We start from the raw sequence: 13,258 nt of genomic DNA on the forward strand, positions 1-13,258 counted from the left end.
GTGTGGCAAATATCCCAAACCGACCAACCACACACACACACACACACACACCAAGGGCAAATCTTCCCGCTGGTCCGCATGTTGATGGCTGGCACGGGTTCGATCAGTCCCCCCCAACCCCCCCATGGTGGCCGCATGGGCTGTCACTCACCAGTTTCCTGGAGGCTGCCTGAATGAGCCGCTGCAAGGTGAAGTTGGCCACCTTGTGGGCTGCCAGGATGTGAAGCTGCCCTTTCATGTGGGCCTTATAGAAGGAGAGCAGGGCTTTCCGGTCAGACACTTCCAGGACTTTGTCCAGCACCCGGCTGCAAGTGGCGTCCTTCAGAAACACCAGGAGGGGGCTGAGAGAGAAAGATGTCCCCCAGTCAGAGAAGTCCCAGGCCAGTTCACGCTGCTTCCTTAACCACGTCCCCATCCCCCCGACACCTTGGAAAGTCCCAAAGCCCACCCTTTAGGCCCCCCAGAGCCAGTAAAAAGGAGGCAAGACAGGAGAAGGGGTAAATTTATTTGTTGGTTTTATTTGCTCCCCATTGGTATTTATTTATTTGATAAAATTATATATATATATACAGCTTGGTTGTCGTTGTTGTTTTTAAAAAACAAACAAACTCATAGTGGTTTACAGAAAAAAAACAAGGAAATTCAAAAGCTACAAAACTTTCAAAAGTAACTGGAAGTCAACCACAAGCTGAAGAACCAGATTAAAACAGTGTCGGCATCCTACATTATCTGGGCAGGGTGCCTGAACAAGACACGCTTTTAGCAGTCCCTGAAAAAAGATACAGAGTTTAGTTTTTAAGTTCATTGTTCTAGCGGAAGGCCGTGACAAACTTGCGGCAACAGCATTGATAACCCACAACATGCATATGGAAGCTGACATCCACGATGGAAGAGAGAAGATATCAGAGACCCCAACCAGCTTAAATCCATCCTAATTTCAGATTAAACCTCCAAAACAATTTTAAAAGGTGTTTTTCTAACTCCCTTTCCCTGGATATATTTTTGCAGTCGGTGCATAGAGCGCCACTGTGTGTGTGTGTGTGTGTGTGTGTGTGTGTCTGTTAGGAAGCTGTCAATGTCACTCAAAAGAAACCAAATCTGCAACCTGCTTCCTTCACCCTTTCTCCCATTTTATAATCACAATAATCCGTGAGGTAGGTTAGGCTAAGGGAGAGTGATGAGCTCCTAGGTAGGGCTGGCCAATATCTGGTTTTCAACACTGTGACATATCACCAGCGAAACATCGCAATATACTGATACAGTGGTACCTCGGGTTAAGTACTTAATTCGTTCTGGAGGTCCGTTTTTAACCTGAAACTGTTCTTAACCTGAAGCACCACTTTAGGTAATGGGGCCTCCTGCTGCCGCTGCGCCGCTGGAGCACGATTTCTGTTCTCATCCTGAAGCAAAGTTCTTAACCTGAAGCACTATTTCTAGGTTAGCGGAAGCTGTAACCTGAAATGTCTGTAACCCGAGGTACCACTGTGTATCATGATGGCTGAAAGAAGGATGGAGCTTTGTCAAGGCAAACAGGGGAATGTCCTGGCAATTGCGGGTATTTAGGGGTCTAAAATGCATACATTTTTACTTACCTTTAGCATACTGTTACAACAGTTATTTCACAGCACTGATAATTTTTTTAACCAGCACATTTTCTCTAAAATTAAAGAGTTAGCAGCATAGAGATCAAAGGCAAGGTGAGAAAATGCTCCCTAACAATTCAACTACATTGCTGAACAAGGAAAAAAAAGCCAATTCTGCGTCACACTTTTCGGTATTTCAAGTATAGAGTTTTAGCTGAATGTGCATATACAGCCCACGACACCAGTTATTTGACTGTTTTGTTCGTTTTCTTTCGTAAACCTGGATAAATTTTAACAGAGGGGGGTGGAAAACCTTGTCAAACGAAATTTATATTTTTCGCCAGGAAGATTTGCATTTCGGCGTTCTCCGGCAACAGAGACGACTTCTGTTTCTGGAGAACGTTGCCGGCCGTACTGAACACACTTTCGGAAGACACACTCGTCCCTGGGATAGCCAAAAACCTCTTCGCGAGCACCTTCAACATTGGGAAGAACGCCTCATTCGTCTTCCACCACATCAGTGGGGAATCATCAAAGTTCACTCTGGGCATCGCCATGTAGCCTTTCAGCTCTTTTTCGGCCTTCAAGACGGACAGCGGTTCAAATCCATCCCCCGAAAGGTCCTCCTCTTCCTCCAAATCGAAAATTTTCGCCAACCCTTCCTTTTTGGGTGTATCAGGCTGAGCGTCTGGCTCCTCAGACAGGCTGCCGGCGTGCAAGTCGGCCATCTTTTGTATGGCCTCCTGCCTGATGGCCTCTGGGGACTCCAAAAAACGCAGGCGAAACCTGGGATCGCACAACGAGGCCAGGCCCAAAGTGGTCACCATGGGCCCGTTTTCGTACTTTTCCGACAGCGCGCCCAAAATCTCTTGTTTAATGTCCTGCAAGAGCGTGCTGTCTCCCTCCTCGGGCTGGAGACGCTTCTTAATTTGCCTATAGAGAGGAAGAACGGAGGAGGCCGTGACGCAGCTGCTCCCGCTGAGAGTCGTCGTGATGTCTTCCAGCAGGGTAGCCGCAGAGACAAAGTCCTGCACAGCCGAGACGTCGCAGCCTTCCAGCATCAAATGCTTTTTGGACGGGTAATCCATCAGCATCTTGCAAACCGGGAGCTGGTTTTCGAGAAACCTCCGGCAGAGCTTAAGCACGCTCCACCATTTTGTGGGGCAAGCGCTGGGCAGGCTGACTTTCTCCATCTGAAGCAGCTCCTGGGCTTTGCCGAGGTCTCGTCTCATCTTCCAGCTGTGGCAAATGGTGTTCTGCAGGCTTTTCAGCCGGACGATCGCCCTCCGCAGCGGCGTCAGGTTCAAAGCTCGGCCGACGCCGGTGTTGATGTTCTGGGCAAAGCAAGAGATGTACTCCAAGCCCAGCTGCCGGACCGCTTTCAGAATGGCGCCGTTATCGTCCGTCGTGCTGCAAAAGATGTTCTTCACGTCTATGTCCCATTCCGACAACGTGTCGGCCAGCATCTCGCAGAGGTTGTCGGAGGTGTGGTCCTTCAGAAAGTGCTTGCAGCCCAAGAAAGCGTTGATCAGTTTCCACTCGTCGGAAATGAAATGGACCGTCACGGCTAAGAACGGGGTGCCTCCTACCGACGTCCAGCAATCGGTAGTGATGACCAGCTCGCTCTCCTTCACCCGACCGATTTCCCTCCTCATTTTCTCCACCGTGTCGTTGTACAGCGTCGGAACGCCTTTGGTTGCAAAGTATTTTCTGCTGGGCAACTGGTACCTTGGGTTAAGGGTGTTGACCATTTGGATAAATTTTGGGTGGTCTACTATGTTGTAAGACTGCATGCAGGTAGCCAGATATTCCGTGATGGCCTGGCTACAAGATCGGGGGGCCTCAAAACTGAGCGGCTGAAAATCCAACAGCGTTTTTTGCCGTTTCCTAGGAATTTCCGCAGCGGTTTTGGCAGGCTCGGAGGCGCTGACCGCTGCTGCTGCAGCCGGAGGGTCGTCAGCATTGTTACCTGAATGATCAGAAATGCCCGCCGATGAAGACGGCAGCTCCTTAAATTTCTGGGGGTGGTGCAGCTTGAGGTGGCTAGTGAGGTTGGTGGTGTTTCCGCCCTTCACCGATACGGAATGCAAACATATTTTACAAATGGCGATATTGTGAACCACCAAGCGGTCGCTTTCGTCAGCAGGCAAGCCAAAATGCATCCAAACGGGACTTTTGGTTTTGGGCTTGCCCACCAGATGGTGGTATTCGGGGCGTTCCAAAGTACGGCGATGAGTCATAGTGAACGCAATTAATCTGGGAAAATATTGAACAAAAGTAAAAAATCTAAACTGGACGCACATAATTCTATGGAAATTAACTCAACGATAGCACGCTTCAACAGCACCACTGAAGATTTAATGTTCTGTGCGGCTTGGGGGGCAAATTTAAAATTTGGAAAGTGGCTGATTTAGTAAAAATGTTAAACTTGCATAGGATTAACAATTAGTAATTTACTAGTGACAAGCTTCCCCACCAGGGTGGATAAAAATCAATTATTATTATTTTAAAAATCAGATTATTATTTTCTTTATCAGATTTTTTAAAAATTAAAATTGATTTTTTTAAATAAAATGCTTTTGGAGGAAAAAAATCTTTCTAAAGACAGTTTTCCAATCAAGTTACATTATAGTCCAAAAGCAATATATTCATCAGGAAATAAGGATTTTTAAAAAGTTTCTCATGTGTGCTAAAACTCAATTTTTTAAAAAAACTGTTTAGCCACATCAGTTAACAAACATGGATACATATGCTATAATGTTATTGTTTTAGTTAAATAAAAAGTTTAAATTGTTATTAAGGAAATGATTGTTTTTCTCCTTCCAATAAAGCACAGCAGAAAAGTTGTCCAAATATAAACAGTCAACTACCGGGAATCAAACCTCACAATTATTTCATAATTATCGGTCTGTGTATTTCTGATAGTATAACCAGATCTGTGATTTTTTATATAACTGTAAAAACTACTCTAAAAATGTATTATTCCAAAAATGAAACTTTCCTCTGGTTGTAGATATTAAGATGATACCAGCAAGAATGAACCATTCAGTAAAAAAAATAAAATGATGTAAATCAAGTCTCACTGACTAGTGATTTAAATCGATTTGATTTAAATCAAATCCACCCTGTTCCCCACTATGAAGGCCAAGTGAGTAAGTTCCACTATGTTCAACTAAATCTACTTCTACTTTCCCAGGAGTAAGCCCCATTGAATTTAGCAGGGCTTGCTTCTGAGAAGACATGCATTTGCTCCCACTGCTTACCAACAAACACCTTCCATATCGTTCTCGCCTCTCAACTACCCAGCCTCCCATTTCAGCACAAGGCAGCCAGTTCAACCTTCTTCCCCCCTCCATCTCCCCCTATCGTGACACAGAAGGCCTCCCCCAAAACCCTCACCCTACCAATCTCTCCCTTTTTATCAAAGGGGGAGGGAGGGCAAGGAAGCCAAGAGATAGCCTCCTTTAAATAAGAATAATCATAAAACCTGGCTTTTTAATATTGGGGGGGGAGCTGTTTAAGGGGAACCAACAACGTAAACACGACCAGAAAATAAAAATAAGAACACTCCCCCCCTCCTTTTCATTTTCGCCAGTGGGAATGGCAAAGAAGAAAAATGCAGAACGATAACAACAACGACAAAAGTATAGGGTTGTGGGAACCAATGTGTGAGAAAGCAAAGGGGTGAGGGCAGGGCTGGATTTAGGTTAGATGAGGCCCTAAGCTACTGAAGGTAATGGGGCCCTTTATATGTCCAGCTGTCCTTTGTCAACAACAAATTGTCGCTGGTTGTTGTTTTTTTAATATATCCTATATGGTAATTTATGGACCTACCGTATTTTTCGCCCTATAGGACGCACTTTTTCCCCTCCAAAAATGAAGGGGAAATGTGTGTGTGTCCTATGGGGCGAATGCAGGGGGGAGGCAGGCGGGAAAAGCCCCCAAGAGCCGCACACAAGCTCCGTGGCTGGCCGCATCAGTCCCTTCTCCCACCTCGTAGAAAAGCCCACAGGAGCCACGCACCCTTTAAAGAGCACGGGGCTTCTGCGGGCGGTGGGGGAACCCCCCCCCACCTCCTAGAAAAGCCAGTAGAAGCCGCACAACCCTTTTAAAGAGCACGCGCCTTCTGCAGGAGGTTTGGAGAATTCCCCCACCTCGTAGAAAAGCCAGTAGAAGCCGCGCAGCCGTTTTAAAGAGCGCACGGCTTCTGCGGGAGGTGGGAGAACTGCGCCCGCCTGTCCTCCTTCAGCCACGCGCTTGTGCTGCGAAGCTGGAGGAGGAGGAACAGAAAGGTCTTCCTCTGCATCCCAAAGCCTGGGGCGAGCTGAGCTCAGTGCGCCCCAGGCTTCGAGCTTCGTGCATCTCTCCGCAAGCCTTGGGAGCCCAGCGCGACTTCGCGCAGGGCTCCCACGGCTTGCGGAGAGCTGCCTGTTCTTTATTTCCCCCTTTATTCCCCCCCCCCAAAAAAAAACTAGGTGCGCCCTATGGGCCAGTGCGCCCTATGGGGCGAAAAATACAGTAATACGTATCTCAAGCCATTTGCAGAATGTAGACACCCTATATATAGAAAGGAGCAAACCAGTGATATTTTAGGGAGCGGGCTAGCAGGCGGGGCCCATGACTTACATCAGGCATAGGCAAACTCGGCCCTCCAGATGCTTTGGGACTACAACTCCCATCATCCCTGACCACTGGTCCTGTGAGCTAGGGATGATGGGAGTTGTAGTCCCAAAACATCTGCAGGGCCAAGTTTGCCTATGCCTGGCTTACATCAGAGGAGCCTTCATAACATAAAACACTGTTGCTGCAGTAGGTTTTGTTTTATATCTTATATTTTGGAAACGTGCATCGCTGGTTTTTTCCTTTAAATTTTTTGGGGGGCTCCCAAGAGAGTGGGGCCCTAAGCTATAGCTTGTTTAGCTTATACGTAAATCCGGCACCAGGTGAAGGGGAAATTGGGGAGAGAGGAAGGGTAAGGAGGAGAAAATGGGGAGGGAGACAGGCAATTCCACATATGCTCACAAAGGAGAGAGACAAGGAAGAGGCACCAACACATAGACAAATGCGCACAAAAACAAATGCAGAAGGGGAAAGCGTTGGCACAGGGAGACAAAGGCACACATGTACAAGAGGGAAGAAGGGAGGAAAGAGGCTTAAACAACAGGGCATGGGCTTTTGCAGATAACCCCCATTCATTTTTTTCACGGGAGAAAGGAAGGGGGGAACAGGAACCCCAGCAAGAAACCTGGAGCCAAATCAACTGGCATTTCCCTCAACCACCGACCAGATTGGCGCCTATCCTATACAGTGGTCCCTTGGTTCTCAAACGCCTTGGTTCTCAAACAACTTGGCACCCAAACACGGCAAACCCAGAAGTGCTCCAGTTTGCGAACTTTTTTCGGAAGCTGAACGTGCTCCGTTTTGAGTGTTACATGTCCGCTTTGAGTGCCACACTTCCGTTTTGAGTGTTACGCTGAGGTCTGTCTGTTTTTGCTATTTATTTTGTGTTTTCATGGCTCTCTTTTTCGTGTGACTGTGTGGAACCCAGTTCAGCTGCTGATTGATTGTGTGTCTGCAGTACATTGTTTAGTGCTTTCATTTTATGGAACAATGGTTTCGTTAGATTGTAAAATTCATGTTAAATGTCCGTTTTAGGGGTTGTTTTTTAAAAAGTATGGAACGGATTAATCCGTTTCGCATTACTTTCTATGGGAAAGCGCACCTTGGTTTTGGAACACTTCGGTTTTGGAACGGACTTCCAGAACGGATCAAGTTTGAGAACCAAGGTACCACTGTACTTAAAGCAAGAACCGCATGGCGTCCGAGGGCAGTTCTCGGCAGCTGCTTTCGTCAGTGCCTGCTCTTGTGGTTCGCTGTCCCCTGCAGGAGCCAGGGGAGAGGAGAGCCATAAGAGTTAGCAGGGGCTGCAGGAATAGAGAGAAGCGTTGGCTGGCTTTCCCCGCATCGCGATTTCTGCAAAGCGCACACACATCGTGGCTGGCGATATATCGCCAGGTCCAATATCATGAAACCGTTATGCCAATGCGGACTTCAAACCAGTTTTGGGAGCTATAGAAGGCAAGGCCCTCTAACCACTACACCACGCTGCCCAGAGAACCAACAGCGAACAACAGGAGGTGCTGGTGGGTAATATTTCGTAGTTGCAATCTGGACAATCACAACATACCCCTATAAGTTTACTTCTTTTTAAATGGAGTCCCTGCAGGTTTGCTAGAAGGCAGGACAGCTCCACTCCAACCCAACCAGATGGGCAGGGTATAAATAATGAAATTATCTTTACAGTGGTACCCCGCAAGACGAATGCCTCGCAAGACAGAAAACTCGCAAGACGAAAGGGTTTTTGGTTTTTTGAGCTGCTTCGCAAGACGAATTTCCCTATGGGCTTGCTTCGCAAGACGGAAAGGTCTTGCAAGTTTGTTTCCTTTTTCTTAAAACCGTTAATACAGTTGCGACTTGACTTCGAGGAGCAACTCATAGCACGCGGTGTGGTAGCCTTTTTTGAGGTTTTTGAAGACTTTGGTGATTTTTGAAACTTTTCCAAAACTTTTCCGAAACCGTGCTTTGCAAGACGAAAAAAATCGCAAGACGAAAAAACTCGCGGAACGAATTAATTTCGTCTTGCGAGGCACCACTGTATTATCTAGTGGGTGCAGCAATAAAACTGCTCACACGTTTGCAGAACTAAGCAGGGCCCGGTATGGTTTCAAATAGGAAGGGGGACTACGGGGCGAGATGCCTGCATTGTTAGGGGTTGGAATAGATGATCCTTGCGCCCCTTTCCAAGTCTACGATTCTGTAATTCTATTATCCTGTGTTCTAAATCCACCCAGAACAGCAGCAGCAGCTTCCAAGCGAAATCACAGGCAGGATTTGAAATTTGAGCAACGGGAAGATTTATGAACTAGAGGAACGTATATTAGATGAAATGCAGAATATTATGAGGCATACCAAAGGGATGGGTATAAAAACAGCATGGACGGCAAGGTAGGAAGTCAAATTATAAGAGAAATGTATAACAGATTTGAAATCCATTGGTTAAAGTTATGAAAATCTAATAGAAATCTCTTTAAAAAGGAGCAGCAGCAGCAGCAGCAGCTTCCAAGTCTCCTCCCACCATCACCGCCCCCACTGCCCACGGCCAATCGGAGCGCTTACCTCTGCCCAGGAGACACATTGCGGGAGCTCAAGTAGCCAATCATGGAGTGGCACAGCTCTGAGCAGTCTGCTGGCAGCTTCCGGTGCAAGACCTCCAGCGCCACCTGGAGGCAGAGGCTGAAATACTTGTTGGTGATGAAACCTGGGGAGGGGGGAAAAGATTTCGAAGGGAGACGTTTAGCTGCTAAGCTTTAGCAAGGAGATACTGCAGGTGGGGGCGCCACCCGTCACCCACACCTGACATCCGTGTGCCTTGTTACAATGAGTAAGAAGAGCAGGATGAAAAGTAATAAATAATAATAATAATAACTGCAGTGCAACTAGACAAGATGCCTCAACAGAGCAAAAGGCAAAGCTACATCATATAAAAGCACAGCCCATCTCACGCCAACGTTCCTCAGCTTCCTCAAACACGTCTGTTCATTTTTGCAAACGCAATCTGGGGTCTCTCGTCTTTTAAGACCAAGGTTTTGCACTCTGATCTATGCATGCAGACCATAATAAGGCAAAAAGAGGCCCACAGCAGTGGAACAGACTTAAAATGACTTCACAAAGCAAGTTGGGGAAGGGAGGCGGGGGAAAAAATCACATTTTGGAACGCCCCTTTGCATTTTCAATCCTGCAATCGGAAACCAGGCACAGGCTCTCTTCCCTTGTGGGTTTTGTGGCTGCTTGTCATGTATGATCTAGCCAAGATTCCTGCATTGCATTGCAGGGGGTTGGACTGGATAACCTTCAGGGGTCCCTTCCAACTTGACGATCAGGTTCTAGACGGCAGGGAATGAAAGAATGAAAAAACGACGGCCCCTGATCTCTCTCTCCCCTCTCCTTTGCCCCAATTGTACTTTACTTCGCTTATTTCTTTGTTTTGAAACACATGAAAATCTATAATAAAAAACTATTTTTTTGAAAAAGAGAGAATTGCACACAGACCCCATCCACAGCATGGAAGTGGTACAGTCCACTGTACCTCCCCCCCCCCCCCGTTTCCTAAAGCTGATGGAAGTGTCCGTCAGATCCAACAGCCCCTCCTCCCTCCAGGTGTCCCCAGGTAGAGCTGGATTCGCATTCGCAGCAGGCGGCGCAGCCTCACTTGGAATGTGCTCCTGAAAGCTCCCTTTGAATTCGCCCAGGAGGGACTGGAAGGTTTCTGGGACCTCAAATTCCGAAGGCCCATCGCTCTCCAGTTTAGCCTTTTTGGCCCTGGAGAAAGAAGACCCTGGAGGGAGGAGAGACAAAGAGAGAAATGTTCATGAGAGAGAGAAAAAACTGGCAGAGGAAGGAAGGTAGTTGATATTAAAACACCCTCTCAGCACTCCTTTCCAAATGTTGCAAATGTTCTCCCCATATCATTGTTGGAAGGATTGTGATAAACTGAGCACATTTTGTCATTTATGGTGGAAATGCACTTTTTCCGGAATTTAATGTTGACAGAAATGAAGCACGCCCCCCAAAAAAGACTGTTTGCTGTCCAAAATCAAATGCTAATGAATGAATGAATATTTTCGATGATACAAATGTAGATACGTTGTCAAAAGAACTGGCCTTACGCACAATCTTGGCAGCTCAAATAATTATTGCAACTCAGTGGAAAGAAGCCCAAAAATCTTACACCGCTTGTTTGGCACCACTCACTCTGGGATATAGCTATAATGGTGAAAATTACACATAATTTTACATGATTTGGCATAACCAATATATCGGAACCATCATTTTTAAGTCAACCATCGTCACAAGCCTGGCAGACTTTGAACCACGCTTGACAATGAAATAATATTAATATTCTTTCTTTAAGTCTCACCCTTTTCGTAACTTAATGATTTGCTAGTAACCCCATATGTAGCTGTACTTATTCTACACGCCTATGCTAGTTTTATTTATTTTTATTTATCGCATACAATTTATACACCGCTTGATTGAAAAAAACAACCAACAATAACCAACTTCACAGTCGCCTTAAAAAAGATAAAATGATGAAATTTAAAACAACAATTTAATCCTTTTGAAAAGATAAAATAACAACAGACTGAAGAGAGACAAAAACTCGCTTCAACTGGGTGGGCTTGCTGAAACAAAAATGTGTCAAAAGAGTGGGGGGGGTTAAAAAAAAAGTTTTCATTTCATTTCCATCTGTTGCTTTAATTTCTCTATCTGTTTTGTATACATTATAAAACAAAATTTTAAAAATGGCATTGGTTTTTTGGCGGGTTTGTTTCGTTTTGTTATTACGTTACGTATTTTACGTTTTTATGCTGCAAACCGCCCCGCGATCTTCGGGTGAAGGGTGGGATATAAAATTAACAGATAAATAAAATAAAATAAAAGCGAGCCGCACCCACCTGACACCGGGAGTCCCCGTCCCCCGTCCGACCTGACCCGGACCCCTCCGAGCACCTGCAGCAGCGTCCGCACCACGAAGCTGGCGTGGGTGTCCAGGGCAAAGGTTGGCAGGTCCTCCTGCACGGCCCTCGCCAGCTCCAGGACCTGGTCCTCCAGCTCCTCAGCATCCTCTGCTCCCTCCGAAATCAGGACCGGGGCTCTGAGCAGGGCGGCCTCCAGGATGTGAGCCCCGCAGGGGTGGCAGGCGGCCAGGCGCAGGGCGGGAAGGAAGGCTCGCAGCAGGCGGCACAGGCTGGGCGCAGAGGCGGAAGGGAGGAGGGCCTGGAGGAGGAGAGAGCCGGCGGTGTCCAGGGCCAGAGGGAGGGCCACGGCTTCCGCCTCCACCAGGACGTTGCTGACGAAGAGGGCTGGGGGGGGGGGGGGAGAAAGGCAAGAGAACGTCACGTCAGTTCTGTGTCCAGGGCAGCTGTCTGCCAGCTCCATCTCGTACGCAGGATGAGACCCTCCCTGCCCGCAGACAGTCTTGCCAGAGTAGTGCAAGTACTGTTTTAAGGGGACAGGCGGGTGTGGGGGACGCCCTGGTCCTGAATGGGGGAACTGTGCCCCCAAAGGACCAGGTGTGCAGCCTGGGAGTCATTTTGGACTCACTGCTGTCCATGCAGGTGCAGGTCAATTCTCTGTCCAGGGCAGCTCCATCTGGTACACAGGATGAGACCCTACCTGGCCGCAGACTGTCTTGCCAGAGTGGTGCATGCTCTGGTTATCTCTCGCTTGGACTACTGCAATGCGCTCTACATGGGGCTACCTTTGAAGGTGACCCGGAAACTACAACTAATCCAGAATGCGGCAGCTAGACTGGTGACTGGGAGTGGCCGCCGAGACCACATAACACCGGTCCTGAAAGACCTACATTGGCCCCCAGTACGTTTCCAAGCACAATTCAAAGTGTTGGTGCTGACCTTGAAAGCCCTAAACGGCCTCAGCCCAGTATACCTGAAGGAGCGTCTCCACCCCCATCGTTCTGCCCGGACAATGAGGTGCAGCTCCGAGGGCCTTCTGGTGGTTCCCTCCCTGTGAGAAGCGAGGTTACAGGGAACCAGGCAGAGGGCCTTCTCGGTAGTGCCTCCCACCCTGTGGAATGCCCTCCCATCAAATGTCAAGGAGATAAGCAACTGTCTGACTTTTAGAAGATATCTGAAGACAGCCCTGATTAAAGGAAGTTTTTAATGTTTGGAATTTTATCGTGTTTTTCATGGCCTGTTGAGAGCTGCCCAGAGTGGCTGAGGAAACCCAGCCAGATGGGTGAGGCATAAATAAATTATTTTATTATTATTATTATTATTATTATTATTATTATTATTATTATTAAAGAAAAAGAACAGAAATAGTAGTATTTTTCACTCTGGGGGCCACTCTCCCTTCTGAGCAACCTTTTGAGGGCCACTTGCTGGCGGTGGGCGGGGCCAAAGGGAAATGTGGGCAGAGCAATGGCTGTCACCGTTTATGTTTGCAGAGCAAGGCTAGCTGCTACAGGCACTTCTCTATTTTCCTAGAAAATAAGAGCTGAAGGACACTCAAGGGGAGTGTGGAGCAGGCCCAGAGAGGGATATGCCCTGGGGAGAAAGCCAAGGGCCAGACAGAGAGGGCTGCAGGGCCACATTTGGCCCCTTTTTCTTGGATTCCCCACTCCTAGTCTCTGGGTTGGGCCTGTTCTGCCAGAAGGAATAAATGGAGTTGGCAGCTGTGTTGGTACCATGACGCAGAAGCATTGCACTTAAAAATCAAGCACAGTGGTACCTCGGAAATCGAACGGGATCCGTTCCAGAAGTCCGTTTGACTTCCAAAATGTTCGGAAACCAAAGCGCGGCTTCTGATTGTCTGCAGGAAGCAGCTCCTGCAGCCAATCGGAAACCGCAGAAGCCCCATCGGACATTCGGGTTCCAAAGAACGTTCGCAAACCAGAACACTCACTTCGGGGTTTGCAGTGTTCAGGGGCCAAAATGTCCAAGTACCAAGGCGTTCGGGATCCAAAGTACAACTGTAGACCCAAACTGAATTATCCCGTCAGCCAGGAAGCCTGTTAGGTGGGCTTGAGCTACTCATCTTCTCACACCAGGGTGTTTATTTTTGCCCACCGTTCCTCCAAGGAGCTCAAATTG

General features: G+C 47.5%; 1 protein-coding gene across 8 annotated transcripts in view; it reads right to left on the bottom strand.

Moving 5' to 3' along the window:
* The window catches only part of NOP9 (NOP9 nucleolar protein), a 28,455-nt gene that overhangs the window by 12,559 nt on the left and 2,638 nt on the right, over window positions 1-13,258 (bottom strand). For 4 of the 8 annotated variants that reach the window (XM_028701658.2, XM_028701657.2, XM_028701656.2 and 1 more), the window contains exons 3-6: window positions 11,099-11,506; window positions 9,853-9,978; window positions 8,760-8,901; window positions 499-3,839 (exon numbers count right to left, since the gene is read on the bottom strand). In XM_028701658.2, coding sequence (XP_028557491.2) covers window positions 1,901-3,839; window positions 8,760-8,901; window positions 9,853-9,978; window positions 11,099-11,506 — 2,615 coding nt within the window. In that variant the 3' untranslated portion in view covers window positions 499-1,900. Of the gene's footprint in view, window positions 1-151; window positions 342-498; window positions 3,840-8,759; window positions 8,902-9,852; window positions 9,979-11,098; window positions 11,507-13,258 lie in introns of those variants that run through there. The other 4 variants (XM_077916883.1, XM_028701661.2, XM_077916882.1 and 1 more) reach the window with 2 other exon arrangements.

This window comes from Podarcis muralis, chromosome 13 (assembly GCF_964188315.1).
Source record: "Podarcis muralis chromosome 13, rPodMur119.hap1.1, whole genome shotgun sequence".
NCBI classification, from domain to species: domain Eukaryota; kingdom Metazoa; phylum Chordata; class Lepidosauria; order Squamata; family Lacertidae; genus Podarcis; species Podarcis muralis.